This window comes from Acomys russatus, chromosome 28, assembly GCF_903995435.1.
Source record: "Acomys russatus chromosome 28, mAcoRus1.1, whole genome shotgun sequence".
NCBI lineage: Eukaryota > Metazoa > Chordata > Mammalia > Rodentia > Muridae > Acomys > Acomys russatus.
Window position 1 is genome coordinate 14942197 of NC_067164.1, and position 26735 is coordinate 14968931.

Here is a 26735-nt window from a genome sequence, read left to right on the forward strand (position 1 = left end):
CTACCCCTTTTTTGGGGATTTTTCCGACATGTCGCAGATATCAAAAGATATAACTTAGGACTGCAGGAGGGACAGACCACAATCTGAGCTCTGTGCCTATTAAATTTCTTGTTTGTCATATCCATTTAGACTCCGTGGTCCTGCATTTGCTCTCACCTCCTGGCTGCTTGGTGCCCCAACATTACATTCTTGGGAACTTTGGGGCTTGCCATCCTGACAGGGTACTGAGAGTGGTGTGCTTGGCTGCAGGCCTATGGTCTGAAATGTGGTATCCCCACCAAGTGGAGTTTGCAAATGAAGCACATGAATTAGGCCTCCTTTGGGAGTCCAAAGGATGAGGATGGGTGAAACATCCCTTGGGGACTTAATCTGGAGATGGATTTTTCTCGGGCTGTGATGTATAGCTGGGGCCAGAGTCAGTGTCTTCTCCTAAGAGAGAATTTGGTAGGGTTCTGAAACCCACGTTCTTAGGGCTGTTATCTCCAGATGAATAATTATGTCATGGAATACTAACTGTCATAATTGACAACTTTCTGTGAGTGGGAGTTTATTAATACATGGATACTCACATATGTTTAAAATGATCTATTTTTAATGAATGCTACTAGGTGATTTTGGTTTACTGGGCAATTGACATAGAAAAGGTAACCATCTAAATCTACCTCTCTAGAGCCTGCTGGTATGTAAATAGTAATTTCTTTAAAAAAAGATTGACTGAGTTACAGTAGGTTAAGGAATAGATCATCCCCAAACCTGGATTCCATAAAATATTGTTCAAGTTAATTATTTTGATCATGCATCTAAGTTATGGATCGCGCAGTAACTGACTTGAGCTATGACTTGATGGAAGTGTTCACATGGTGGCTTCCGGAAGCTGCCTTTACCTTGGTTCTGCATTCGCCTCTTTGAGAGCTACTTTGTTGTTCGCAGCGTTTAATGCTATGTAGTCTCTCAGCAAAGAGCGAAGATGTAGTCCTGACAGTTTCAGCAAAAAGGCTGACGCGAGCTCACTCCAGCTGACTTGTATTAGGCAAAATGGTCACTCAAGAACAATAGCTATGTCTGGAGTTTTGATATATTTATTGCACAGATCTGGGTCATAGGAAAACATGCCCAAATCAATGGGAGGGTTCAGAAGGACAAATATGATTTTCCCAGAGGAAACTGGAGTACTGTTTTCAGAAAAAGACGTTAAAGGTTCTGAGTGGGCAAGACTAATAGCCATGGAGATAGGTGTGTTTTAACCATTTGTGGACTAATAAAACTCTATTGATTTAATTATTTCTAATAAATGTGACAATGAATGAAATTAATGAATATATATCTACCTATCATATCATCTATCTGTCACCCATCTTTATGTAACTGTTCTTTTAGAGTTCTATAAATAATGCCTTGGCAGCCAAGCAGCTTATGGAAGCTCTAATGACAATGATATCTACCTTAAATTTTACTCTCAGAATGAGGAACAGAAATAAATACTTAGTCCTGGAGCTCAGAAGGCTGCGGAGAGGCTCATCAGTTAACGGCCCCTCAGGCACACAGGGTAGACCCCGTCTCAAAACAAAGCAACCAAAAAAGCAACAGCAACAACAACAAAAAAACACCAATCTAAAAATATTGGCTGTGTAAACCAGTTGGTAATAGCACACTCACAACTTAAGTTCGTATTTATTCCCTTTCACGCTGTGGTTTCAGAACGAGGACTTCACCAGCTTAACAGACTTTGCTCAAGAGAAAGAGTCCAGCCCAGAAGTCCCCGTTTAACCCACAGAAGCAAGTCAGTATGCAGTCCTGCCCTTCTCAGAATGAATCGCTCATTATGACCACTATTCCCATTAGAAACTGTTTTTTTTTTTTTTTTTTTTTTTTGGTAGCCCTCAGGGTAGCCGCAGTGGGATGCTCCGCAGCCTGAGAATAAAGAGCACAGTCACAGATTGTTTTCAGTGGATAATGAACCAAATGTTCAATTAACTCACTTTAGGCCTATTTTACATGCCAGGGTGATTTCTGCTGTCTGTGCTGCTCACACAGCACTCCGACCACTTTTTTCTTTTCTTTTTCTTCCTTCCTTCCTTCCTTTCTTTCTTTTTCTTTTTTTTATTAGTTAGAAGTGGGCTTGGAGTAGCAAGGGGTCGGGGGATGAGGTCATGCGAGTGAGTCCTGTGATCTCAATAAAGTCCTTCATTGTCTTAAAACTGTTTCCCTGTATGATATAGGTTTATATAAAGTGATTAATGTGATACTATAACACCTGGCGTAGTGTAACGGTTAAAAGGTAATTAGTGCATGTTACATTAAAATGTTTTTAACTTGCTCATGTTTGTGTGTATGTGAGTGTTTTGTCTGCAGTGTGTATGCGTACCATATGTGTGCCTAGTAGTCAGGGAGGCCAGAAGGTGTTGGAGCCTGTGGGCATAGAATTACAGACAGTTGTGAGCTACTGTGTGGCTGCTGGGAATTGAACTGAAGTCCTCAGCAAGAGCAGCTGGTGCTCTTAACTGCTGAGTCATCTCTCCAGCCTCACCTGGTACATTTTTACTAATAGCATTTTCCTCTGTTATGTATTATCTTCCCATTTGTGAATTCCCGTGGACAGAGACTTTATTATAAAATACCTGACAATCTTTTAAGAAGTATTCTAACATACGACATATATTGAAGATAACAAATGTGGTGATCCCTTTACAGCCACAGAATCTATGACTGGAGGCTTAATCTCCATGTATTGAAATTTACAAATGCCTAAGATAGTTGTACTTGACTAAACATGTACAGACCTTTCTTTTATTCCCTAAACAAAACGGTATAACAACTGTTTGCATGGAATTTTCATTGTATTAGATATTGTGGATAACCGTGGTGTGAAGGAAAAGCACAGAAGGATTAAGTGCAGGATATATGCAAATGCATCCTGTGCTACTTTATGAATGAGACTTGAGCACAGGTGGAATTTGGAATCTGGGAAGTGGAGAGCCGAAAACCGCCTTCCTCTGCATCCTAAAGGGTGATAGTGTTAATGTTACCAAAGTGGTGGTACATTATTTTTATGTTTTTGTTTCCATTAGCTATGCGGCATCGTTTTCCAGGAAGCACTTGAAAAATAAAACAGAAGTGTCATAGACAGTTGCCTCTTCTGAGGAAATGGGGCAGGTCATATATTGTTTATGTTTTCATTTTTTTCCATCGTCTTACACGGTTTCTCCATCTGTTCTTTCTTGTATAGCTTTACTGTCCTCGAGGTAGGCTTCAAGTGCTGTTTGGGTGAGGGATGAGCCTGGCTTGGTTAAGGTGTGCAAACCCAAAATGCAGCAAGGATGCGAACACGGGAGAAATAGGTGTATATACTACAATAGAGACATACACATGGATATGCCTTGCCTGAGTGGGGGCTGCTTCCAGTGGAGGAAAACCACATATTTATGGCATACTTTGTCTTATCTGGGGCTCATTCAACATGAATGACCGCTGTGAATTCGCCGTAGCTAATGCAAGGGTAGATCCAGGGGGAAGGGGAGACTAAATTCACTCTCTTAAACTTAACTTCTTTTAGAATAAAATTTTGCAAGTAGTTGTAGTTTTATGTACTTGAAAGTAGCCAAGGCTTAGTCGGCTATATCGAGTTTATTAAGTCAATGTAGAAGGTAACAGTGGTGTGCACAGTTCTGTGGCGATCTCTGAAGAGGGCATATGAAGCAGAGCCTGCCATCCAGGAGGTAGGTGGGCTGACTGAGAAGTCACCTCTATAAAGCTAGGTGACACAGGGCAGATTGTGTGCCTGTTATAAAGTAGGGAGCTGTGCACCATTGTTACTGGGGCGGGGATAAAGGCGAGTCCCTTTGTGGTGGTTTGAATAGGTATGGCCCCCAGACACTCATGTGTTTGAATGCTTGGCTCCTAGGGAGTGGCACTGTTAGGAGGTGTGGCCTTGTTGGAGTCGGGGTGGGCTTGTCGGAGGAAGTGTGCCACTGTGGGGATAGGCTTTGAGGTATTTTATGTTCAAGCTAAGCCCATTGGCACCACCTCCTCCTTGCTGCCTGCAGATCACGATGTAGAACTCTCCTCTCCCCCAGCATCAGCCTGGATGCTGCCATACTTCCCGCCATGAGGATAATGGACTAAATCTCTGAAACTATAAGCTGCCCCCCAATGTTTTTCTTTATAAGAGTTGCCATGGTCATGGTGACTCTTCACAGCAATAAAACCCTAACTAAGACACCCTTCTTCTGAGAAATGGTTATATGGAGTATTGGAAAAATTAAAATCCTTTTTTCATTATTTCCAAAATAATATCATATGTTTATTGTAAAAACATATCTTACAAAGTAACAGGTTTCCACATGGGATATCCACATGGTGGGATAGCTTCATTAAAAAAATTTTTTTTTTAACTTTTATAATCTTTTTTTGCTAATACAAATTTTCTTGATATTTGTGAATTTTATAAATATGTGCCATGAAGCAATCATATTTACCCTTCGTTTGCCCCCTTCACCATCTAACTTTCCCCATATGGAGCTCTCCCATCTTCATGTTCTCTCTCTCTTTATATAATTCATTAAGTCTAACTAACACTGTTCCTATAATGTATGGGTAGAGGGCCCCCCACTGGATGGTAGAGGGGCCCCCACTGGATGGTAGAGGGGCCCCCACTGGATGGTAGAGGGGTCCCCCACTGGATGGTAGAGGGGTCCCCCACTGGATGGTAGAGGGGCCCCCACTGGATGGTAGAGGACCCCCCACTGGATGGTAGAGGGGCCCTCCACTGGATGGTAGAGGGGACCCCCGCTGGATGATAGAGGGGACCCCCACTGGACCATGAGATATCTGCCAGTGGCCACACATTCAAAATTTTCTCTCTCTCTCACCTAACAATTATCAGCTGGCACTAGTTCCTCAATAAGAGGTGGGTCCTGACGAGCACCCCGCCTGTTCATGCTGGAGTTTTGGCTGGATTTATCTTATGCAGATCTTGTTCAGGACACCACAGCTGGCATGCTTTCTTTAGTGCAACAGCCTTATCAAGTTCAGAAGTTTGCATTTCACAGAACTCCTCCTCATTATCTGACACACATATGCGCTTTGTAAGCTTCGTTTGAAAGCAACCCTTGAAATAAATAAGAACATTGCACACCAATATTATGTAGTCCCAAAGTTTCCACGTATACAAACTTAGTGAGTTTATACACAGGTAGAGTGGGCATTTGAATTCCAGTTCTAACAGGTTCTTACATTTTTTTCCTCCTCCTCTTCTGCAAGTTTCCTGAGTCATGATGGTAGTGGTAGTGATGATGGTGGTAGAAAGATGACGGTGGTAGCTGATGCCACATGGTAGTGGCGGTAGTGATGCCACTGCGGGGATGCTCCGTGGTGGGGATGTAATGTGGTGGCTATGGTGTGTTGAGATGAATGGTCCATTTAGGATGAGCACTTACTCTCTTTTTCTCAGCATTGTGACTAGCTTTGCACCCTAGCATTGACTATTGCCCACTGCAAAAAAAACAAGGTTTCTCTAATCAAGGTAGAGAGTAACCAGTGTTTACGGGTATAAACAGAAGCATTTAGAAGGGAATTTGACAGCATGGCCATTTAGCCAAATAACAATACCTCCTCATCCAGGCTTTTGATGATGATTATAGTATCCTGGATGAAATTTCTTCCACTGGAGCAGGCCTCAAATCCAGTCAGATTAAAGTCAGCCCATGATAAAGTTAGAATTCTTAACTGGGGAACTAAGAGAGGAGAGGAAAAGTATTCAAATGTTTCCTCTAAGGAAAAAATAAAAGAAAAGATCAAGGGAGGAGGAGGAGGGACCAGGAGAAGAGAAGAGAGTGGGAAACTGTGGTCAGGATGCAATGTACGAAATAGAAGAAAAAGAAATAGGCAGGTACACTCAGGAGATTGTTCTGAGTTGTGGGGAACAAAGTGGACATACATACACAATATGGGGACCAGTGTGGTATGAGGACCAGCTGACCTGCATGAGGATGTTCCCCCCTCCCACACTGTTCCTGATTGGTGCAGACTGACTGCCCAGGTGAACCCTGAGGCAGTATGACACGGAGTTTTGGAAGTTTGCTTCCCAAAGGCTCATTATCCTGGTTGTTCATGAGTCTGTATTTAACAAATAAATTAACATAAGTAGTGCCAGGCATGGTACCTAGAGACTAATGTGGGGACATGTGGCATCCTTCTATTCATTCTGCCGAAGCCTCTGTGAGTTGCTGGCTGGTAGAGATTGGTGTTTGCCTACACCAACACTGCCAGGCCAGAGTGGTATTCTACGGACGAATGCCATACAGGAATGTGACCGTCAGTGCAGGAGACTGTCATTTACTTTACAAAAACATTTACTCTTCTCTCTAGAAGTGGCAGCAAGTCTACCTCACATCTCTAGGAAGGTACAAAAAGTCAGTCAGTTATCTAAACCTAGATGACACTATTCCTAAATGCTATGTCTGCTTTTGGGATCTCTTCCTCCCAACCTCCCTCCCTCCCTCCCTCCCTCCCTCCCTCCCTCCCTCCCTCCCTCCCTCCCTCTCTCCCCCTCTCCTTCTGTCTCCCTCTCCCTTTCCCTCCCTCCCTCCCTCCTTCCCTCCCCTTCTCCTTCTGTCTCCCTCTCCCTTTCTCTCTCCTTCCCTCCTACCCCCTCAGACAGGGTCTTATTGTGTAGCTCTGGCTGGCCTGGGACTCACTATGTAGACCAGGCTAGCCTCGAACTCACAGAGATTCATCTGCCTCTGTCTCCCAAGTGCTGGGATTACAGGCGTGTTCCCCTCATTATTCTCGGTTGCCTTTGGGATCTTTGATGTGAGTGATGCTAACAAGTTGGCCAGTTCTAGAAGCACCACACTGAATAAGGTGACTAAACCTTCAGTAGTATGAACATACAGTTCCTGAGGAGTGCTGTCCAGATTCCAAGTTTCACTCATCACTTCGTCATTGTCATGACTTCTCTGATCTCCTGCAGTAGAACCTTCTCCAACTTTGTGATTAGAAAGGCATCGTACATATTTTACAAAAAAGTCCTAGGGCTTTTTTTTTTTTCTTTTTGAGACATTAAAAAAGTCCAAAACCATTTTATTCTAATTTTAGAAGTAAAATCGTTGTATTGAACTCAGCCTCAGTGAGCATTCAGTTACCTTAATTTAACGTTCTGCAAATACTTAGTGAATCTTTTTTTTTTTTTCTTGGTTCATATGTGAACTTATTGATGGACTTAACAAATTAATTAATTGCTTAGCTGATGTCTGTGTCTCCTATGTGCATGAGGGGACCAGGGATCTTTCAGTTAGAGTTGTGTTTAATATGTAGAGCCTCAGGCTAAGCCCACGTAGAGCACTGGCAGTCCTCAGTAAGCACCACCTGAATAACTGCATGAGTAGTAATAGATACTTTATGATTTAGGAAAAGTAAATGGAAGAAACCAAGTGCAAGGAATCAACCCTGTTAACAGCTAAAATATACCTGTTAAATGGACATATGCCCGTAGAGAGATGCAGTGTTTGTGCAGGGGCCCGGTGGAGCACAGGGTACCCTTCACCGTCTGGGGAAAAGCTACTTTAGTTCCTTGACCCTAAAACATTTTCAAATTGTTACAGTATCTTGAAGTCTGCTTGGAAGGTACTGAGAAATTTGAAGGGACACTAATATTAATTTAGTCCTTAGTAATTTAAGACACCAGAAGCATCAAGAATGTGGCGGCTTGTTCTTATTCTTCTAACAGCCTTCAAGGCTAGCTGAATAATGCTTGCCTGCTCACAGCAGTGCATCACATGGAACACAGCACGTCTGTTCTCTTCTCTTGGTGGCCACTGTCAAGGTCTTTCAGTTTGAGTCAGCATCTGGTTGTTTAGTCGTTTGTGCCTTGTGTGGCAAGAAATGGCCTCCTGACTTTGGTTAAGGCAGGCTCTTTGTTTTATCACAGCCACATTCTTCATGCACGTGTGTTGATGAGGCTGGAATCTCTGAGTTCCTGTGCAAATTCAGAGTACCTCGTGTGCTGACTGCAAGCAGTGTCAGCACTCCGCTATGCATGTCTTCTTTATATTCATTACCTTTGGTCCAGATTTTTCTTCTGATGCCACCATCTTTTGTTTGTGTGCTCTACTTTCATTTTGGTTGGCCAGTTACTTTTCTGTTTTTGGGATTATCTGTGCCAAGTGGATTTATCATGAAGAGGCATGGGCATGACATAACCACATACTGTGCTGTCTGTGTGTGAACGAAGTCATGACTATTCAGTGGCCAGTCAGTGGCAGATTAAATACCGTGCCTGGCTGGTGATCAAAACTCCCAATTGTTAGTTATGCTGTGATTTATGGGTTGAAGAGCTAGCAACAAATTTATACTTTATACAAGTACAGTTAATATACTAGGCTAACTGAAATATGAACTGTATTGTTGAGGGACTAGTGTTACTTAAAACTTTAATACATACATGTTGGCATGAGCAAAATAGGGCTGCCTAAACCCTAGGATTTATGTTGTAGCATATATATTTTTAAAATTTTGTTAAAGTAGGGTTAGTTTTTCCTATGATTGTTTTTTTTTTCCTCATTTAATTTATGTGGTTTGCATATCATAAGCTGTCACTCTTTACTTCATGTTTTAGTTTTCATTGGTATTTTAATGACAATGCCATCCAAGAATACTTTACTCTCACTCTATTTGCTTTTCTTTTTGTGGGTGGTTGCATACATTTCTGCACATGTGTGCACTGGTGTGTGAGAGTGTGCTCACTCGTGGGGTGTGTATGGAGATGGGAGGTCGACATCAACTTGCCTTCCACAACTGCTTTTCCATCTATCTTTCTTTCTTTCCTTCCTTCCTTCCTCCTTCCTTTCTTTCTTTCTTTCTTTCTTTCTTTCTTTCTTTCTTTCTTTCTTTCTCTTCGAGACAGGGTTTCTTTGTGTAGCCCTGGCTGTCCTGGATTCTCTTTGTAGACCAGGCTGGCCTCAAACTCACAGTAGTCCGCCTGCCTCTGCCTCTCAAGTGCTGGGTTTAAATCCGTGTGCCACCACCGCACGGCTCCATTTTATTTAAGACATGGAGTCTTAGTAAAGTCTGAAGTTTCTGCCTTGGGTAGACTGGCTGGCCAGAGCCTCTGCCCATCCCCCATAATTGACCCATCTTCACATGCCTGCACTAAAGTTGCAGATATGTACTGCCACTGCCAGCTTCTTATATTCGTGTTTGAGATCCAAACTCAGTTCCTCATGCAACAAGAACTTGACCCACTGAATCGTCCCCCCTTTTTTTCCTCATCCAAGGGAATTGGGACACAGATCCTGAGCCTGCTAGGCAAGAACTCTACATCTGAGTCACATGTCCAGCCCCTTCCACCTCATGGTTCATGCCTGCATGGTATTCTGTTGTATATTTGTGCCATGCAGTGTCTAACCAATCATTTCTTCTTGATATTTAGGATTTACATTTTTCTCAATTATAAACAATACAATCAATTTTATACTAAAATCTTTGAAATAACTTATGTTTTTAAATGAACATAATTTTAGTAGAAGAACTTCTGGCTTATAAAATATTTTTATTTAAAATATAAAATATTTTAAGACACTTTCCTATATTTCTACATTTCCCTCGAGAGAGTATTCTGCTCATGATTCTAACCAGCAACCAACATCTGGAGATGTCATTATTTTTCCATCATTTTCATTTTAATAGATAAAGCATGTATTTTATTTAACAATTACCTTTTATTGCTGGGTTGACTGCTTGTGAATTTATTTGTAGTAATTAAATTTTGGTTGAAGCTATCCTAGTCTATGATATTCCTATCGATTTTTATAGATAATTCTACAGATATTTCTATAGATCCATATTTCTATAGATTTCGATGGTAGGGACTTGCATGCATTCCTAGGCTGCTTGACATGTATATTTCTGCAGATTTGTATATACATTATCTGTGTATAATATATATGAGTCCTGCTTTCACATGGATTTGCCATTTCTTCATGTTACTCAGGATTATGGAAGTATTCATGGGCCTTAGTTTTATAATGTAACCTCCAAGTACACCTTTTTCTTTTTTTTTTTTTTTCCCCTTTTCTCTTTAAAGAGAATACCTCACAATCTGAGTGAAATTCTAGTTAATTTTTCATTACATGATTTCAGGAGACAGGGTCAAAAGGAGCTAGTAGGCCATTCAATTATGTGCTTAAGTGCATTGGAAAATGTTCTCCCCCCCACCCTCAGGTGTACAATATTTTACTTGGTCTTGTTTTTCAAGTGCACTGAAGTGTGACTAAACATTTTTTTGGTACTGCCATTATGTGAAGAAGAGATCCCGTCTTGTTAAATATTTCTTCATCAGCTTTAAAGTTACCCAGTCACGGGCAACAAGGGTCCCACTCAGGCAGAGGGAGGGCAGGTGGTGGGCCTGAGGAATCTCAGGATTGGGGTGCTCTGTTGTCCCTCCCACTGCCACTTGAAGAGGTGATTGGTTCAATCTGATTTCTGTCTCATAGTCTTGGCTAGGTCATAAGTGAGGAGGAGGAGGGGAGTCATGAGGTTGGACCTCAGCTCATCTGAGGGTTCAAGGTTCTTCCTCATAAACCCACTCTAAACTGGACAGCTGTCCTTTCGAAAGGAGTGGAGGACCGAGCTGTAGTTTGGCTCACAGGAGTAGAGAAGAGGCTTCGCTTTCTCTTTGGCTTTGGGTTGGAGATAAAGGATGTCCACTGAAAATGTGGAAGGGAAGCCCAACAACCTGGAGGAGAGAGGAAGAGCCCGAAGCCACACTTTCCTCAGGGTTTTCCAGCCAATGTTTAACCACAGTATTTTCACTTCTGCAGTCTCCCCTGCCGCAGAACGCATCCGATTCATCTTGGGAGAGGAAGATGACAGCCCAGCACCTCCTCAGCTCTTCACTGAACTCGATGAGCTGCTGGCTGTGGATGGCCAGGAGATGGAGTGGAAGGAGACAGCGAGGTGAGGCGTGGTGGATAGAGTGCAGTACTGCCCTGGGGTGGGTAGATTGCAGTGCTGCCCTGGGGCGGGTGGAATGCAGTGCTGCCCTGGGGTGGGAGGAATGCAGTGCTGCCCTGGGGCGGATAGAATGCAGTGCTGCCCTGGGGTGGGTAGAATGCAGTGCTACTCTGGGACAGATAGAATGCAGCGCTGCCCTGGGGCGGGTAGAATGCAGTGCTGCTCTGGGGCAGGTGGAATGCAGTGCTGCCCTGGGCGGGTGGAATGCAGCAGTGCCCTGGGGTAGGTAGAATGCAGCACTGCCCTGGGGCGGGTGGAATGCAGTGCTGCCCTGGGGCGGGTGGAATGCAATGATGCCCTGGGGTGGATAGAATGCAGTGCTGCCCTGGGAAGCAAGGCTAGGACAAATGGATGAGCCTCAAGTGCTGCCTTCTCTCCCTCAGTGTCAGGTGGCTGATGAGGGTGATGCTGGCTTAAAGAAATGGGTAATTCTATCCGTCTGTCCTTGTACATTGAGGTGGATGCAGGGCACCTCTTTTCCACTGCTGGAGTGTATTTCATTAACTAGGCTGTAGAAATCTGGCTTTTGTTGGCAAAAAAGTCAACCTCAATGTATATGCCATTTAATGGTAGAGCAAAAGGGTGATAATAAATAAACTCTAGCACCCAAAGGCTGTGGCCAAGCAACATTCCTACACATCTCTACATGCAAGCACATCTTGTGTCATCTTCTGTGGCATTGTCTATTCCCAGATAGAAGGGGTACTGAGGAAACCATTGTGGCTTGAAGGCAAAGAAAGGTATAATTCAAATAAAGACCCTGTTCTTTTTTAAATCTCCAGCTGAAAACAAGTAGAAGGTTCATCTGAATTCGGAAGCCACACACTTCAGTTTAATCTATACTCTGTCCCCTCTTAGCCACATGACCCCACTTCTTAATCGAGTGAATAATATCACTTACTACATGTAATATGTATGTATGCAAGCAAAATGTCCACCATATAGATAAATATTACATGACACATGTATAATCATATCGCAAAAGTTTACATGGACATGATTTGTAAATCATGTTTACACATTGTTCAGTGCTTTGCAAGGTTTTTTTTTTTTTTTTTTTTTTTTTTTTTTTTTTTTTTTGAGAGTGTTCAAACCATTTACTAGCTGAGTAGTATTCCATAGTGTAAATGTACCACAGTTTCTTTTTCCATTCTTCTACTGAGGGACACTTAGGCTGTTTCTATGTCCTGGTTATTATGAATAAGGCTGCTATGAACATGGTTGAGCAAATTTTCTTGTTGTGTGTTGGAGCATCTTCTGAGTATATTCCAGGGAGTGGAATAGCTGGGTCGTCCTCTGAATGGGGAGACCTGGTGGCACTCAGAGGAAGGATAGCAGGCTACCAAGAAGAGACTTGATACCCTATGAGCATATACAGGGGGAGGAAGTCCCCCTCAGGAACAGTCATAGGGGAGGGGAGTAAGGGGAAAATGGGAGGGAGGAATGGGAAGATACAAGGGAGGGGATAACCATTGAGATGTAATATGAATAAATTAATAAAATAAAATTTAAAAAACCATTTACTAAGCAAAGTCTTGCCCACTTCACCCCTCATCCCCAAGCTTTGAGGAGGAAGGCAGCCCCTCTAAGGCTCTGGTACCTACAGGTGCCCCTTGGGGGAAGCTGGAGTGAGACCAGATCCAAGCCAAGTCCTTTGGTTCAGTGGGCTCCTCTCCACTAACATGGAAAATATCCTTTATAACCTGTCCCACTGGCAGCCCAAGGTTACAGCCCCAGATTTCTCCAGTTGCCCTTTGAGATCACCAGGAGCCACTGGACAATAGGGCAGCATCCAGTATTCCCCAGGGTCTCAGTAGGAACTGTTCTCAGCAGTTTGGTGCCTGCTTCACTGATGAAATCTGAGAGTTCCACCCAACGCCACTCTGGCCAACTGCTCATAGAAAAGGAGTCCTCACAAGTGCCTGTAGTCTGTTCTGAGCAGGGCCTGGCTGGTAATAGTCTGAGGACCCTCCGTTGGCGTGGGCAAGTCTGGCCGGAGGCTTTAGGAGTCACAACAGATGTTTTCTTCCATAGAGATTCAGTTATATGGCTAATTCTCCTGTAACATCTAACAATCCGCTGCAGGAGGCTGCACCTTGAATCTGTAAAGCATCCTCCCCACATGAGGATCCTGAAGCAAGGGCTCTTTCTTACTAGCCTGTCTTATTTGGTCCTCTCTTTATACCGTGAGGCTTACAGTCTTACAGTTTGAGAGCTCTTAGTCCAGGGTTGGCTGTGCTGTTCACAAGCACATTTTGCGGGCTTCCTGAGCCCTGGTCTTCTAGTCTGCCAGGAGAGGCTCTTCTCTAGCACCACACATAGTTTCTTGCCCTGAAGTTGTTTTTCTATGTGTATGTTGGTGTAGTCATCAGTGTCTCTAATGGCTCTTTTCATTCTTCTTTCTGTGTTGAAATATTTGTCAATAATTACCATTGACTAGAACAGAGGGATGGCTTTGTCTTTTTGTTTCTTGTCAAAAGATGACTACCCTTTAATTTACATGACACCCCTGGTCTCAGTAAGATGGAGAAATGACAGTTCATATGTAGGCCACTCAATGTTGAATGAGTTATGTTGTGTGATATTTCCATTGTTGATTCATTTTGGTCCAGAAAGGATGCCAGATGTCACTTTGTAGCCCAGGCTGCCCTTAAACTCATGGTGATTCTCCTGCCTCAGTCTCTTCAATACTGAGATTATAGAATTGCACTATAATGCTTGGTCATACAGGATTCTAAAGACCAAGATGACCTTACATCCTTTACCACCCTTGAAGTGTATTTTTAGACAAGTTATGTACCAAAAGTGATGCAATCCTGGAGGGATTCTGCTTCTGTAGACAAAGGATGTTGGGAAGCTGACCAGGTAGAAAACTTGGGATAACTTTTATTTAGGGATTACTATGATTATTATCAACTGCACTTCTGATATTATTGTTTTCCTCACTACATGGATTCATCCAAAGTCAGAGACAGGGCACCACCATCTCCTTCTGTTTACTATAACAGTCTCATAGCCTTGAAGTGCTAGATTCATAAAAGGTGCTCATAAGTATGTGTTGAATAGGTTGCCAGTAGAGAATTGATTGCTTTAAACATAACTGTCCTTTTGATTTTTTTTAGTTAACAAGCAAATTAATAGTTGTACTATGGCATTTGTATACTTGTATATAATTGTACTTTGATACAAAATAATTGCTTTGAACAAAATAGTTATCATCTCTTTCTGTTGGGCCCGACAGACTCGAAGTCCCTAGCACACCAATGATAAGTCTCAGATAAGGCCCTATGCTTCAAATTTCAAATTATTATTTTTTTTTATCAATATGCTGATAGTATCTGCACTAATATCCTTAGACTTCCTTCCTTATTTAATTGGCATTGAGCAATTGCAGGGCTATTAGCAGTCATGTAATTAATATCTCCAGACCTCCTCCTCCAGATCTCTCCATCTCAGTATGTAATTTCATTCTCTTGGCTACATCTGCCAGATCACCTGAGCAGTCCTTGTCTTCCAGTTTCCTCACACCTGTCATCTGATCCATTGATTTCCTTCCCTGACATACTCAGACATTTCCGCGCCTCAGCACGTTTCCTGTTCAATATTTCCTTGGACCTGGTTCAGGATCCTGCCATCTCTTACTGGGAAAATCTCCAATCGGCCGGTCCTTATTTGTGCCTTTATTTGGGGTATAAACGATCTACCCCTGCCTTGCTTGAACAGCATCCTGTCTCTTTCCCTCTAGCTCAGCCTGGCAGAGCTCCAATGGTCAGTTGTACTACTCTCTGAGAGACTCTGTACTTGTCACTCCTGTATCCGCCATGCACCCCTCAGTTCCCTACATGACTTGCTTGCATACCAGACTTTCAGTTGAAACACCCAGCTACACCTCCAAGCCCAGGCCAGGCCCTCTATTATAGTTTTGATCTTTGCCCTTATCACCACTTAGCATACTATCTACCCTGCTATTACATCTTTCTAATAGAAGCAAATCTCTGTGAGTTCTCATGCCCAGAACTACCTGCTGCACAGCCATGCTCAAAGGATGGTGTGTGTGTGTGTGTGTGTGTGTGTGTGTGTGTGTGTGTGTGTGTGTGTGTCAGAGTAAATGTGTAGAAAAAAACTAGGTCTTGGTTCTAAGTTTGGCAGTGACTGCACTTCTGGGAATATTTAGATTTCCAGTAATCTGTACTCCTGTGACTGCTCCCGAATGCCTTTGCAGTGATGTTTGGTTTCCACTAGCTATGTGCGTTTTCCAGCCCTGTGTGAGAAGGCCTCAGTCCTCCCAGATGAATAAAACCCAAGAGCAGTTATTTCATATGATGATATGGCATGAATTTTTTTTTCCTGTCTAACAAACATATTTGACCATTTTTTTTCTTTCCTCTGAAAATTCCTGTTGGTAGATGCATTGCTTGAGCTATGTGTGGCAGAGCGCTGAGGAGCCAGGGTCTCACCTGTGCTAAACAAAGGCATTACCACTGAATTGCCTGAACTCTACGATGCACCGGTGGCTGGTGGACACTTATTCCAGACAGCACTAACTCCCTAGACTTTTCAAACTAGATGTAGTTTCTAGTGTGGGCTGACATGCCCCAGAGAATGCTCTTTTCCCCTTTAAGGTTCTGTACTTTTCAGTTGGCTAATAATATTATCCAAGGAAGACTTTCCATGGCGAATTTTGGCATTACGTGGTTTGAGGCCTACTTTGGGAGTTTTGGTTTCTTCTATTCTTCATACAGTGAGACTGTTTTCAGGAACAGAGGGGATTGTCCCTTCTGAGAAAGTAGTCGTGAAATAGCACCGGCAAGAGAAGCCTGTACTTAAGCGGATAAGGCGGCCATAAACTCTGTTGTCCGTCCTTTCCTGTTTTTCCTGTTTTGTCTTCCCTATAAGGTAAGGTAGAAGTTTGAAATTTCTGGTGGCTTTTCCAAAATAGTTCACAAGCTGAAGACTATGCGAAGGGTAGACTTTCTCATGCTGGATATGTGTGTTGGCCTGATGGAGAAATGATGTTAGTCTTTTTAAAGGGTGCTTTCAGAATCTGTGGTCATTAGAAAAAATAACACCAAATAAGCCTGCAGTAATTAAAATGGTTGAAGAAACCTTTAGTCTTCAATAAAGATTGATTAAAGTAAACTGAACTTGATGGTCCATGACTATACTCCTAGCACTTGAGAGGTGGAGTCAGGAGACTTAGAAGTTCATGGCTACCTAGTGAGTTTGAGGCCGTCCTGGAATATATGAGATCCTATCCCAAAACAAAGTAAAACCCAATCAAACCCAAACCAGACCAAAACAGGAGCCTATTAGAATCAGTTCACAGGTGCCCATAGCAGACAGACTAAGGAGTAACTCCCAGCTTTGCTTTGATGATGGCCCAAAGTTACGAGGAAAAGATGTACTTTTCTGGTTTTTATTTTATTTTTTTATTTTTTCACTTCTTCATTTGAGTTAGGATTAGCTCTTCCAAAGTGATCTCCTCATTTTCAGTTTGCCCTTAGTGAGTTCTCAATGGCCAATGCTGAATATCATTACCGTTGCCTGAATCTATGTTAAAGATTATCCACCCCACGTAATCCAACCTGCACTGCCAAACCTGGGGAAAAAGAAAGCCATTACAAGTTCTCAGAAATACTAGCCAACAAAGGAAAAGGCCATCGGTGGCGTGTCATGTCCAGGAACACAACGCAAATTAATGTTTGTTTGTGTTTCTGTTGGGCAGCTGCCCCAACTCACCTCTGGGAAACCTCTTTTAAGGCCATGGCCCCAGAACAACAGCTGCCACCTTAGCCTGTGAGTCTGCCTTTTTCATTGTTTACAGTTCTTTGACTTTTCACTAGCAGATTACTCTGGGAAATTCCTTGTTGGGACAAATTTATTTATTTTTTTCTGTAAGAAGCTTAGTCAGGGAATCCAATCACCTGTGTAATTAGGTGTCGTTATAGCTAGGTAATTATATGCAGTACTTACCACAGTTGATCTAGAAATTTATGAATTCTCCTTAAAATAGCATTTATCCAAGATACACACCAGCATTGACTTCTTTTATGTGTAATGAAGCATTTTTTTTAATTAGCAAGAAATTCATTATTATTACATCAGTAGTTTTACACAGTTGGATTATATTCTAGTGCAAAGGTCATGAGGATTTTCCATTATAAAACTGGCAGGTTTTAAAGCTAGAGGTCTTGTCTTTACTTAATTATATTTAATCATATGATTGGAAAGTTGCAAAATTCAGTGATTTTCCCGTGGGCCTTCTGTTTCTCCAACAACTGAGTGAAATGTTCTCTGGTTGGCAACCGCTCAAAGTATATTAAACTGTGGAGTACGTTATCATTATTTTTATAAGACCTTGGAATAAATAAGATTCACCTAATAAACTGCTCCTCCAAGGGTACAACAGTTTTGTAATCACAAGCATTTAAAAACTCAACTTCTAAAATTAATCTTCCTGTAGTGCATCACGTACTGAAACAAGAGGGGGAAAAAAAGCGCCAGAAACCCATTGCAACTGTGTAGCTATTCATAGTTCCTGTGAAGGGTACATGGTGGCTTTCAGTACAGGCCACAGTGAAAGTGTCGGGTGTTTTAAAAACATAATTACATGGGTCTAAAGCGCCTTTGCACAATGTCTGGTCCTTTGCTGCTCTGAACTTTGGTCTCTCTGCCTTAGCCTCCTTTTTAATGGATGTTGATCTGAGCTGAGGAGTGTTGGGTCTTTGTTTTTCAAGTTTGTCCTTGATGTGTGAGGAGGGTAGACAGACCATGCACCAGTTCTGGGATTGAACACTCTCTGTAGCCACTTTAAATGGACACATCGGTATAATCATCCGTCAAACAATTAGAGTTGTAGATTCATTTGGTAGGCAGTATGCCAGGGTTCAGCCTGCATTCAATATTTACGGATGTTGAAGTGAAATAGTTGCTAAGATTAGCCACGAGAGAGCATGCACACATTCCCTAAGAGTAGGTACTGCAGACAGTGGGCTAGCAGTGAGACTTCACTTCCTTTCCTTATGGTCATCGTGACCTGCAGGGTTGGTGGGATCTCCCAGGCTGAGCAGGGTTCTTCTGAAGGCGCAGTACAGTTGGAATTTATGGTTTCTTATTACTCTTGAAGAACTTACCCCGAGTTCTGCTTTCAGTCTGTCAGTGACCTGCCGTGTAAGCTGCACAGAAGGAGTTTTAGTGAATTATGCTCCTTTTTTGAAAAGTTTAGTAAGCTCATGCAGCTTAGGTAATTGAGGATTGCCTTTGCCTACTCAAGCTCTGGTAACAGAACACCCACAGCAGAAGCTCACTTCTCATTGCTCTGGAGTTTGTGAAATCTAAGATTAAGGGCTCTTCAGATTCGGTGTGTGGTAGGGTCCGTCCTGGTTGCAAACGGTCTCACCCTGAGCACTAGAATTTCAACATATAAAGTGGGGTGTGATGGCTCTACCTGTAATCCCAGTAGATGGGAGACTGAGGCAGGAGGATTCGCTGCGAGTTCAAAGCTAGCCTGGACTACAGAGTAAGAATATCTTAAAAATCCTCTAAACCACAACAAAAACTCCAAACCCAGGATTTCAACAATATAATTTTAAAACATACATTTGTTTGTATTATTGTGTGTGTGTGTGTGTGTGTGTGTGTGAGAGAGAGAGAGAGAGAGAGAGAGAGAGAGAGAGAGAGAGAGAGAGAGTCATGTTTGGTTCTCGTTCAAGGTATAAGGTTAGAATTCAGATGGGCAGCAACTCATTTAAAAATGATAAGGGGGAAATGTCTGAAACATTTACACATTGTGGTTTCTAGTTTGCCCTTGTTATTTATCTTGGGCCTAAATTCTGTGGTCAAAGACACTCAGCTAGTAAGAACACTTTTAGAGGCATAAAACAGCTCCCCGCTGTATTTTCCACAGATGGCATATTTCTAGCTAGCCCTGACTTGATACCGTATACTATGGACTCTTCTAGAGTCTTAATCCTGAGCTATAAATGAAGACAGCTATAATAAAATGGTTCATGTAACAGTTACCACAGAACGTTTAAATACTCTGCGAGCAACCAGGAAAAGGTGCTACCCCAAGGTAACAGTGTCAAAATAATTGTAGGACTATCTTGAAGTAACCCAGTTTCCTTAATTGTTTATTATTATTTTGCTTATAGCCATAAAATGTTGTAGGTGTGAGATGTAAAATTGTCATTTACTCCTATCTCCTTCTATTTATCTGGAAATAATTCTAACTAAAGAGGAAGAAAATGTCAGCTCAAACACGTTCACACATGGGGAGGGGCATAATGGGAGTTTCTCCTTCTGTTTTGAAGTGTGTTTCAACTACTTATTTAGAAATAAACTGGGCCCAGTTGAGAAGATTTAGAATCTCTTTGGTGGTGTTGCTTTTAAACTTTTTTATTTAAGTTTTTTTTTTTTTTTTGAGAGCTTCACACCAAGTGCCGTATTTACATCATTTCTTTCCCTTCCTCATTTCCACCTCTTCCAGTATCTGCCCCCTACTCCATCTCAACATCATGACCTTTTTTTGTATATATTATCCTGCTGCGTCCGTTTAGATTTGCTCACAGGTACATGTGCTTAGAACTATGGCTTTTAAAAGGTAGAAAGGTAAACGTTTAGAAGTCGAGGCCACTCGCTTACTTTGGTAGGTAGGTAAGACACAGGGCAAAGGGGCTCTAGTCATTGAGAGTTTTTTTTTTTTTTCCTTTTGGAGTCATTGGAGATAGAACTTACCATTGACATGTAGGAGTTGCCTGATGGCGAGGCATTTCCTGGGAGGAGAATGGAGGGATGTGGGGAAATGCTTCTGAGTTGGATGAGTGTTGGGTGTGATAAAAATCCTAGACTTTCCTTGACACTGTGGCTGATCTCTTGATCTGTTTTCATTTGTGGTCCTCTTAGTGTGCCTCGTCCCCTCCCTGGAGGTTGATAAGAGTTCTATAAATAATACCTCATGTTGCTCTTCCTCTGATCCCTGCCCTTTGTTCTCATCTGCAGTGAGCTAGGTGAGTGTTTCGCTGGTTCTAGGAAAATGTTTTTCAATCATTAAACCCTTGGGTGAAAAATGTAGGAAAACAAAATTTAACCCCATCATCACCCTTCCTGCATCATTCAGAGGTGGGATGGGAGAGGCAGAAGCATTCTGGTGACGGTGGTAGTGTGGTACCCCGTTTCCTAGTGTTGCACCCCGTTCCCTTCAGCTGATTATGAGAGTCTGTGTGACACGATACATGAATTATGAAGGCGTCCAAATGTATTCTGTTCCCTTAGACTTTGAAAAATGTCTTTGCTTTCTCTGGTTTCAAAATGTCTACATGTCTTAGAAAGCAGAGGCCATGGGTGAGGATTGTGGGTCCCAGTGCACAGGTTGCTAGAGGATGTATTGTTATTACAGTGACTGTGTGGTCCACTGCTCTTGCTCATTTTAAGCATATTGGAGCCTGGCTTGAGGGATAGAATTTCTATTAGCATCTCAGTGAGAGTCACATATACCAGCTGAGACAAAGGCATCAACAGAAGCCATGGCAAAACATGGTCCTCATTAGGCACCAACAGCTCTCATTTTCCATTTCAGAGAAATATTGGTTCATTGTTGCTACTTAATCTTTTATTATTGATAATATTCATATTATATCTCAATTGTTATCCCATTCCTCCCTCCCACTTTCACCCCTATTCCCCTTCCCCCTCCTATAACTGTGACTGAGGGGGACCTCTTCTCTCTGTATATGATCCTAGGGTATCAAGTCTCATCTTGGTAGCCTGCTATCCTTCCTCTGAGTGCCACCAGGCCTCCCTACCAAGGGGAGGTGGTCAAATACGGGGCATCAGAGTTCATGTCAGAGTCAGTCTCTGCTCTCCATACAACTGTGGAGAATGTCCTGTCCATTGGCTAGATCAGAGTAGAGGTTCAATGTTTACTACCTGTATTGTTCTTAATTAGTGCAATAGTTTGAGCAGATCCCCCCTGGGCCCCGACCCACCCATCACGATGTTCTTGTAGGTTTCTAGGACCCTCTGGGTCCTTCTATTTCCCCATCTCCTATATTTCTCTTACCTAGAGGATGTCCTCACCTCTATCCCAATCTCCTGGTAAGTGAAGACTTTTGTGGGACATGCTTTTTGGGCTAGTGCCCAATTATAAGTGAGTATATAGCATGTGAGTCTTTCTGCTTCTGGGTGAACACACTCAGTATGATCATTTCTAGTTCAATCCATTTGTCCACAAATTTCGGGAATTCCTTGTTTTTAATAGCTGAGTAGTATTCCATAGTGTATATGTACCACAGTTTCTTTATCCATTCTTCCACTGAGGGACACTTAGGCTGTTTCCATGTTCTGGCTATTATGAATAAGGCTGCTATGAACATGGTTGAGCATATGTCCTTGTTGTGTGCTGGAGCATCTTCTGGGTATATTCCAAGGAGTGGAATGGCTGGGTCTTGAGGAAGCCTTATTGCCAGCTTCCTGAGATAGCACCAGATAGATTTCCAAAGTGGCTGTGCTAGTTTGCATTCCCACCAGCAATGAAGGAGTGTTCCTCTCTCTCCACATCCTCGCCAGCATGTGGTGTCACTTGAATTTTTGGTATTGTGGCTACTGAATCTTAAACAAACCTACTCTACAAAGTCACAACAGAACACTGGCAGTGGCGGCTAGTTTTGTAATTACAGGATCTACGTACATGAACAGTTTTTTGTTTTTGTTTGTTTGTTTGTTTGTTTTTCAGACAGGGTTTCTCTGTGTAGTCTTGGCTGTCCTGGACTTGCTTGGTAGACCAGGCTGGCCTCGAACTCACAGTGCTTCACCTGCCTCTGCCTCCTGAGTGCTGGGATTAAATGCGTGTGCCACCACACCTGGCTTGGATAGTTTTTTAAAATAATTTTTATTTTATGGACATTGGGTGTCAGATCCCGTGGAACTGAAATTACAGACAGTTGTGAGCTGCTATGTGAGTGCTGGGAATTGAACCCAGGTCCTTTGGAAGAATAGACAGTGCTCTTAACCACTGAACCATCTCTGCAGCCCCTACATGGACAATGTTGACTTGTGTGTTTTCTCACCTAAAAAAATCCCTAAAGTAGTCATTTTTAGTGATTTCCTGGTTACACAGGGGAGAGTGGACTTGACTTCTTTTGGTTTGTTTGTTTTTTTTTTTTTTTTTTTTAAAAGAAGGAGTGATCTAGTGCCTAGATGTGTCCCTGAAGGTAACAGAGTTGATGACACAGTGAGCCATTAAGACTGCATGAGAGGAGGCAATATACAAGTGCTGGTCAGGAATATGGGTGGGCGAGGGCTGGTACTGCCTCCAGGAAAGGTTGCGGTTCCTTTAAGGGCGTTTTACCCATCTTCTCTTCCTAGGTGGATTAAGTTTGAAGAAAAAGTGGAGCAGGGTGGGGAGCGATGGAGCAAACCCCATGTGGCCACCTTGTCCCTGCACAGCTTGTTTGAGCTGAGGACATGTATGGAGAAAGGATCTATCATGCTTGACCGGGAGGCGTCCTCTCTTCCCCAGCTGGTGGGTGAGTATGCCATTTCAGTTTCCTGCTAGTGCTCAGGGCGCCCTTCAGTGTGGAGGCCTGCTAGGGTAAGTGGGGCTGAGTATTTTCTGTAATGCTTGTTCTTAGAGTCTTGTGTCATGAAATGAGTGATTCATGAAAAAAAATTGACAAACATTAAGAAAACTAGCATTAAGACATAATACCCATCTCTGGTAATGGTCATTGTTATTATTTCAGAACATTTGGAGTTTCTCCCAAACTTATTTACCAGTCTTCAATTTTGTGCTTTTCTCTTATCCTCTATTTTTTTCTTCTAACTAATGTAGTATTTAATATACATAAATATATGGATTTTTCTACTTACTAGTGTAAAGCTGACATTTTTTTGTATATATCTGTGTATGTGGGCTCATATGTGTGCAAGTGGATGCATGTGTGTGTGTGTACGTGGCGGGGTGTGTCTGTGCGCATGCTTCTGTGCATGCATGTATGTGCATGTTCCTGTAGATTCTGGTAGTAAACCCTGGTTTCATTTCTCAGTGTCTTTCCTTGGCCTGGAGGTCACTGAGTAGACCAGTGAGCCACCTGTTGCTACTTCCCGAGGCCTGCTATTCTAAGTACATGCCACTATGTCTAATTTTTTTTCCCCTGATGTAAAATAAATTTTCCAATGTAAAGGAAATTTATTTGTTTCCTTTGAGAAAAGTACTAAAAAGCTATTAATTTAATTGCACTCCTTTTGCATGAGTTCTGTGTAGGGATAAAGTCCCTGGTGACCGTGTCCTATTGATATAAGCAGGCTCATATCAAGGACCCCAATGCCTCAAAGCCATATCAATAACAAAATCTTTTCAGTGTCAGGCTCAGGAGCACTACCAAGCTTTCCCCTGGTCCCTGGGCAGATATTGACAGTGTGTGCAGGAAGGTGCAGACCACAGCTTCCTCTCCCCTGATGTTTGCAGCCTGCGTGGCTCCTGTATAAAGATTCCCTACTGAGTGAGATTAAGCCTGCATCCTCCTCTGTTCAGATGTGGAAAATGAATATGCTGAAATGAATATTACTGGGCTGCTGCTGGTGTGTCTCCATCAGCCGGTATGGTCTACACAATCTTGGCCTTTTGTATGTATAATGTATATCTGTGTGTCTGTCTTTTCTTCATTGCCCCTGTCAAATCAAGCCCAAACCCATGCAAGCCGCAGCAGTCCTGCACTCCCCCAAAAGTTTAATTAATTTGCAACGGCCATTTTCAAGAGATAGAGAAGGTTGAAGATCAAACTCCCTAAAGATAAACACACATAAGCTTTGATTTGAGATTTACAGTTATAAAAACATGCTCATAGCCTTTGAATATTAAAAGTACAGTTTTGGTCTGTCTGTCTATCTATCTATCTATCTATCTATCTATCTATCTATCTATCTATGTATCTGTCTATCTATCTGTTATCTATCTATCTATCCATCCATCCATTATCTGTCTATCTGTCTATCTATCTATCTATCCATCTATTTATTATCTGTCTGTCTATCTGTCTATACATCTACCCTACCCATCTATCTATTTATTTTAGTTCTATCTTCCATCAGATGGAAAGCAGTAGTACACGAGTTTTCCCCCCAAAAAATGGAAATAAGAAGTGAATATCCTTCCATTTTCAGACAAACCATTCACTAAAGGCCAAGAGGACGGCATGGCCATTGTGAGACAGAGGCTTTTTCTCTCCCTCCCCTCCAACCATGCAACTTTCCCTTTTTAAATTAATTAATTTTTAAATTCACTTTATATTCTGATTGTAGCCCCCTCTCTCCTTTCCTTCCAGTCTCACTCTCTCTCCCTCTTCCACCATTCCCCCTCACCTATCCCTGAGAATAGGGGAGCCCTCCCCCCAAACCAACGCACCCCAGCTCATCAAGTTGCATCAGGACTGAGCATGTCCTCTTCCCCTGTGGCCTGGGGAGGCAGCCCAGTGGTGAGAGAGCGATCAAAAAACAAGCCATAGAGTTCATGTCAGAGGCAGGCCCTGCTCCCTGTACTAGGGGACCCACATTACTAGGAGCCCACATTACTAGGGGCCCACATTACTAGGGGACCCACATTACTTGGTGACCCACACTACTAGGGGACCCACATTACTAGGGGACCCACATTACTAGGGGACCCACATTACTAGGGGAGTTGCTCATTGGCTGCATCTGTGTAGGAGACTTTGGTCCTGTCCATCCATAGTTGTTGTTTGGGTGCTTCAGTCTCTGGAAGCTCCTCTGGGCCCTGGTTAGTTTGCTCTGTTGGTGATCTTGTGGAGCTCCTGTCACCTCCAGGTCTTTCTATTTTTTATTTATTTATTTATTTTTTTTTAGCATAAGTTAAAATCTGGGGATTGAATGCAGGTCCTCATGCTTTCATGACAGTTACTGATATACTGAGCCATTACCCCACCCCAGATTAATATTCTGGATAAAGACCCTCTCACCCTGCTATCTTAATTGGCTATTTAGGCCTTTAGAACCCTGTAACCACAGATGTTTCATTGAGCTTTTCTGTACCTTAGTTTCATTATGTTCGAAACAGAGTTTGCATTTTAACGGGAGAATGAAAATCCACTACTTTCTGGGCTGGTGTGGGACAGGGTGTCAGCAGCAGGACCTTCTGTGCTTGTTGACTGGGTCAGGTCACCATGGCACAGAGCGTCTTGCCTGTCACCAGAGCTTGTGGAATTTCCCTGCATGAAATTTCACCATTTATTTCTTCCACTGAATGTATGTTTTTTCTCTCTATGAAAAAAAATTCCGGAAGGAGTTATGTTATTTATTCCATGTGATACTGAGTGGTATCACAGGAAAAAAATGTTGGGATTATAGTCGGCAGATTTCAGTAAGGTCTTCTTCTCCTAGGATAGATAGTTATGGTCAAAACATCCTACTTACCACACTCTGGGAGACTCGGTTTCCTCACCCAAGAAAGCAGTGTTAAGGGTTCATGTTCGAGTCTCCTTTTCTGATGTTGTGATAAAGTACAACTTAGTGGAGAAAAGTTGATTTTAGCTCATGAGTCTGGATTATAGTCCATCACAGCTGGAAAGTCGGAGAGGCCAGGTCTGAGAGACCTGGCCACATCACACAGATCTCCAGAAATGAATGGATCCTTGTGCTCAGCTTGCCTTCTTTGTCTCTAGTCCAGGACCCAAACCCACAGAAATGCTGCTGTCTGCTTTTAGGCTAGGACTTATTCCTGTATCAGTGAACGTAATAGAGACTGTCGCTCACATATCCACAGGCCAACCTGATCTCGATAGTCCCTGCTGAAGATGCCCATCCCAGGTGATAGTAGATTGTGTCAGGTTGGCAGTTGAAACTGACCATCACCATGCACCTTTGAGAATTGTTAGGAGGATTACGTGGAGACACTGGGCCTGCTGAGCTCATACTATTGCCACAGTGTAATTAACTAGATTTTCTTACATGTCACCTACCAGACTGCTGCTTGCCATCTCAGTGCAGTCTGGCAGAAAGATGCTTGAGGTTTCATGAGCAGAAGGAAACACTTCAAAGAGTATGGACTGAAGAGATGGAAGTAGTAGAACAATCATTCATTCATTCGTTTAATTATCTATTATGTATCCATGTATCTATCTGTCTATCTATCTTTGCTAGTCCCAGAGCTGATCAACAGGGTGATGAAAGTTTCAGGCCTGAACATTTTTGCAAAGCTGTCTGAACTACCTTAAAGAGTTTGTGGTCTCGACCAACTCCCTGACTGTGTGTACATAGCAGAGGACAGCGTCCCACATTAAATCAGACCCTTTTTAGCCAATAACCAAAAAAGGGAAGCTCTGACATCCACTACATGTAAGAAAGATTACGTGAGCACTTGACATTCTTGCTTAATTTTCCATAATTTTTCTTTTTATCGGCTGCAGACTCTTTTCTAACCTTCATGCATTTGTTTTAAACATTGTCATTTCATGTTAAAATTAGACACCAATAGGTCACTTTGAGTATCATCACTCACTAGTATGTTTGCTCCACAGTCCCCAGGGCAGGGAGGCAGCGTGCCCGTGCTGTCACTGTGGTGCTGATAGTTCAGAAAAAACAGTCAAGAGCAAAGCACACATCATGAGCAAAACAAAGGGAGGGGGGGAAAAAAAAAAGGCCAGCTTTGCAGAAGAGAATAAGAGAGTGCAACCCGATAAAGAAATGAAAATCCTCCAAAAGAATAAAGACCT

General features: G+C 42.6%; 1 protein-coding gene across 6 annotated transcripts in view; it reads left to right on the plus strand.

Moving 5' to 3' along the window:
* The window catches only part of Slc4a4 (solute carrier family 4 member 4), a 321412-nt gene that overhangs the window by 121056 nt on the left and 173621 nt on the right, over positions 1–26735 (plus strand). For all 6 annotated transcript variants that reach the window (XM_051170376.1, XM_051170377.1, XM_051170378.1 and 3 more), the window contains 2 exons: positions 10818–10953; positions 22375–22535. In XM_051170376.1, the coding sequence (XP_051026333.1) occupies positions 10818–10953; positions 22375–22535 (297 nt within the window). The remainder of the gene's footprint in view (positions 1–10817; positions 10954–22374; positions 22536–26735) is intronic.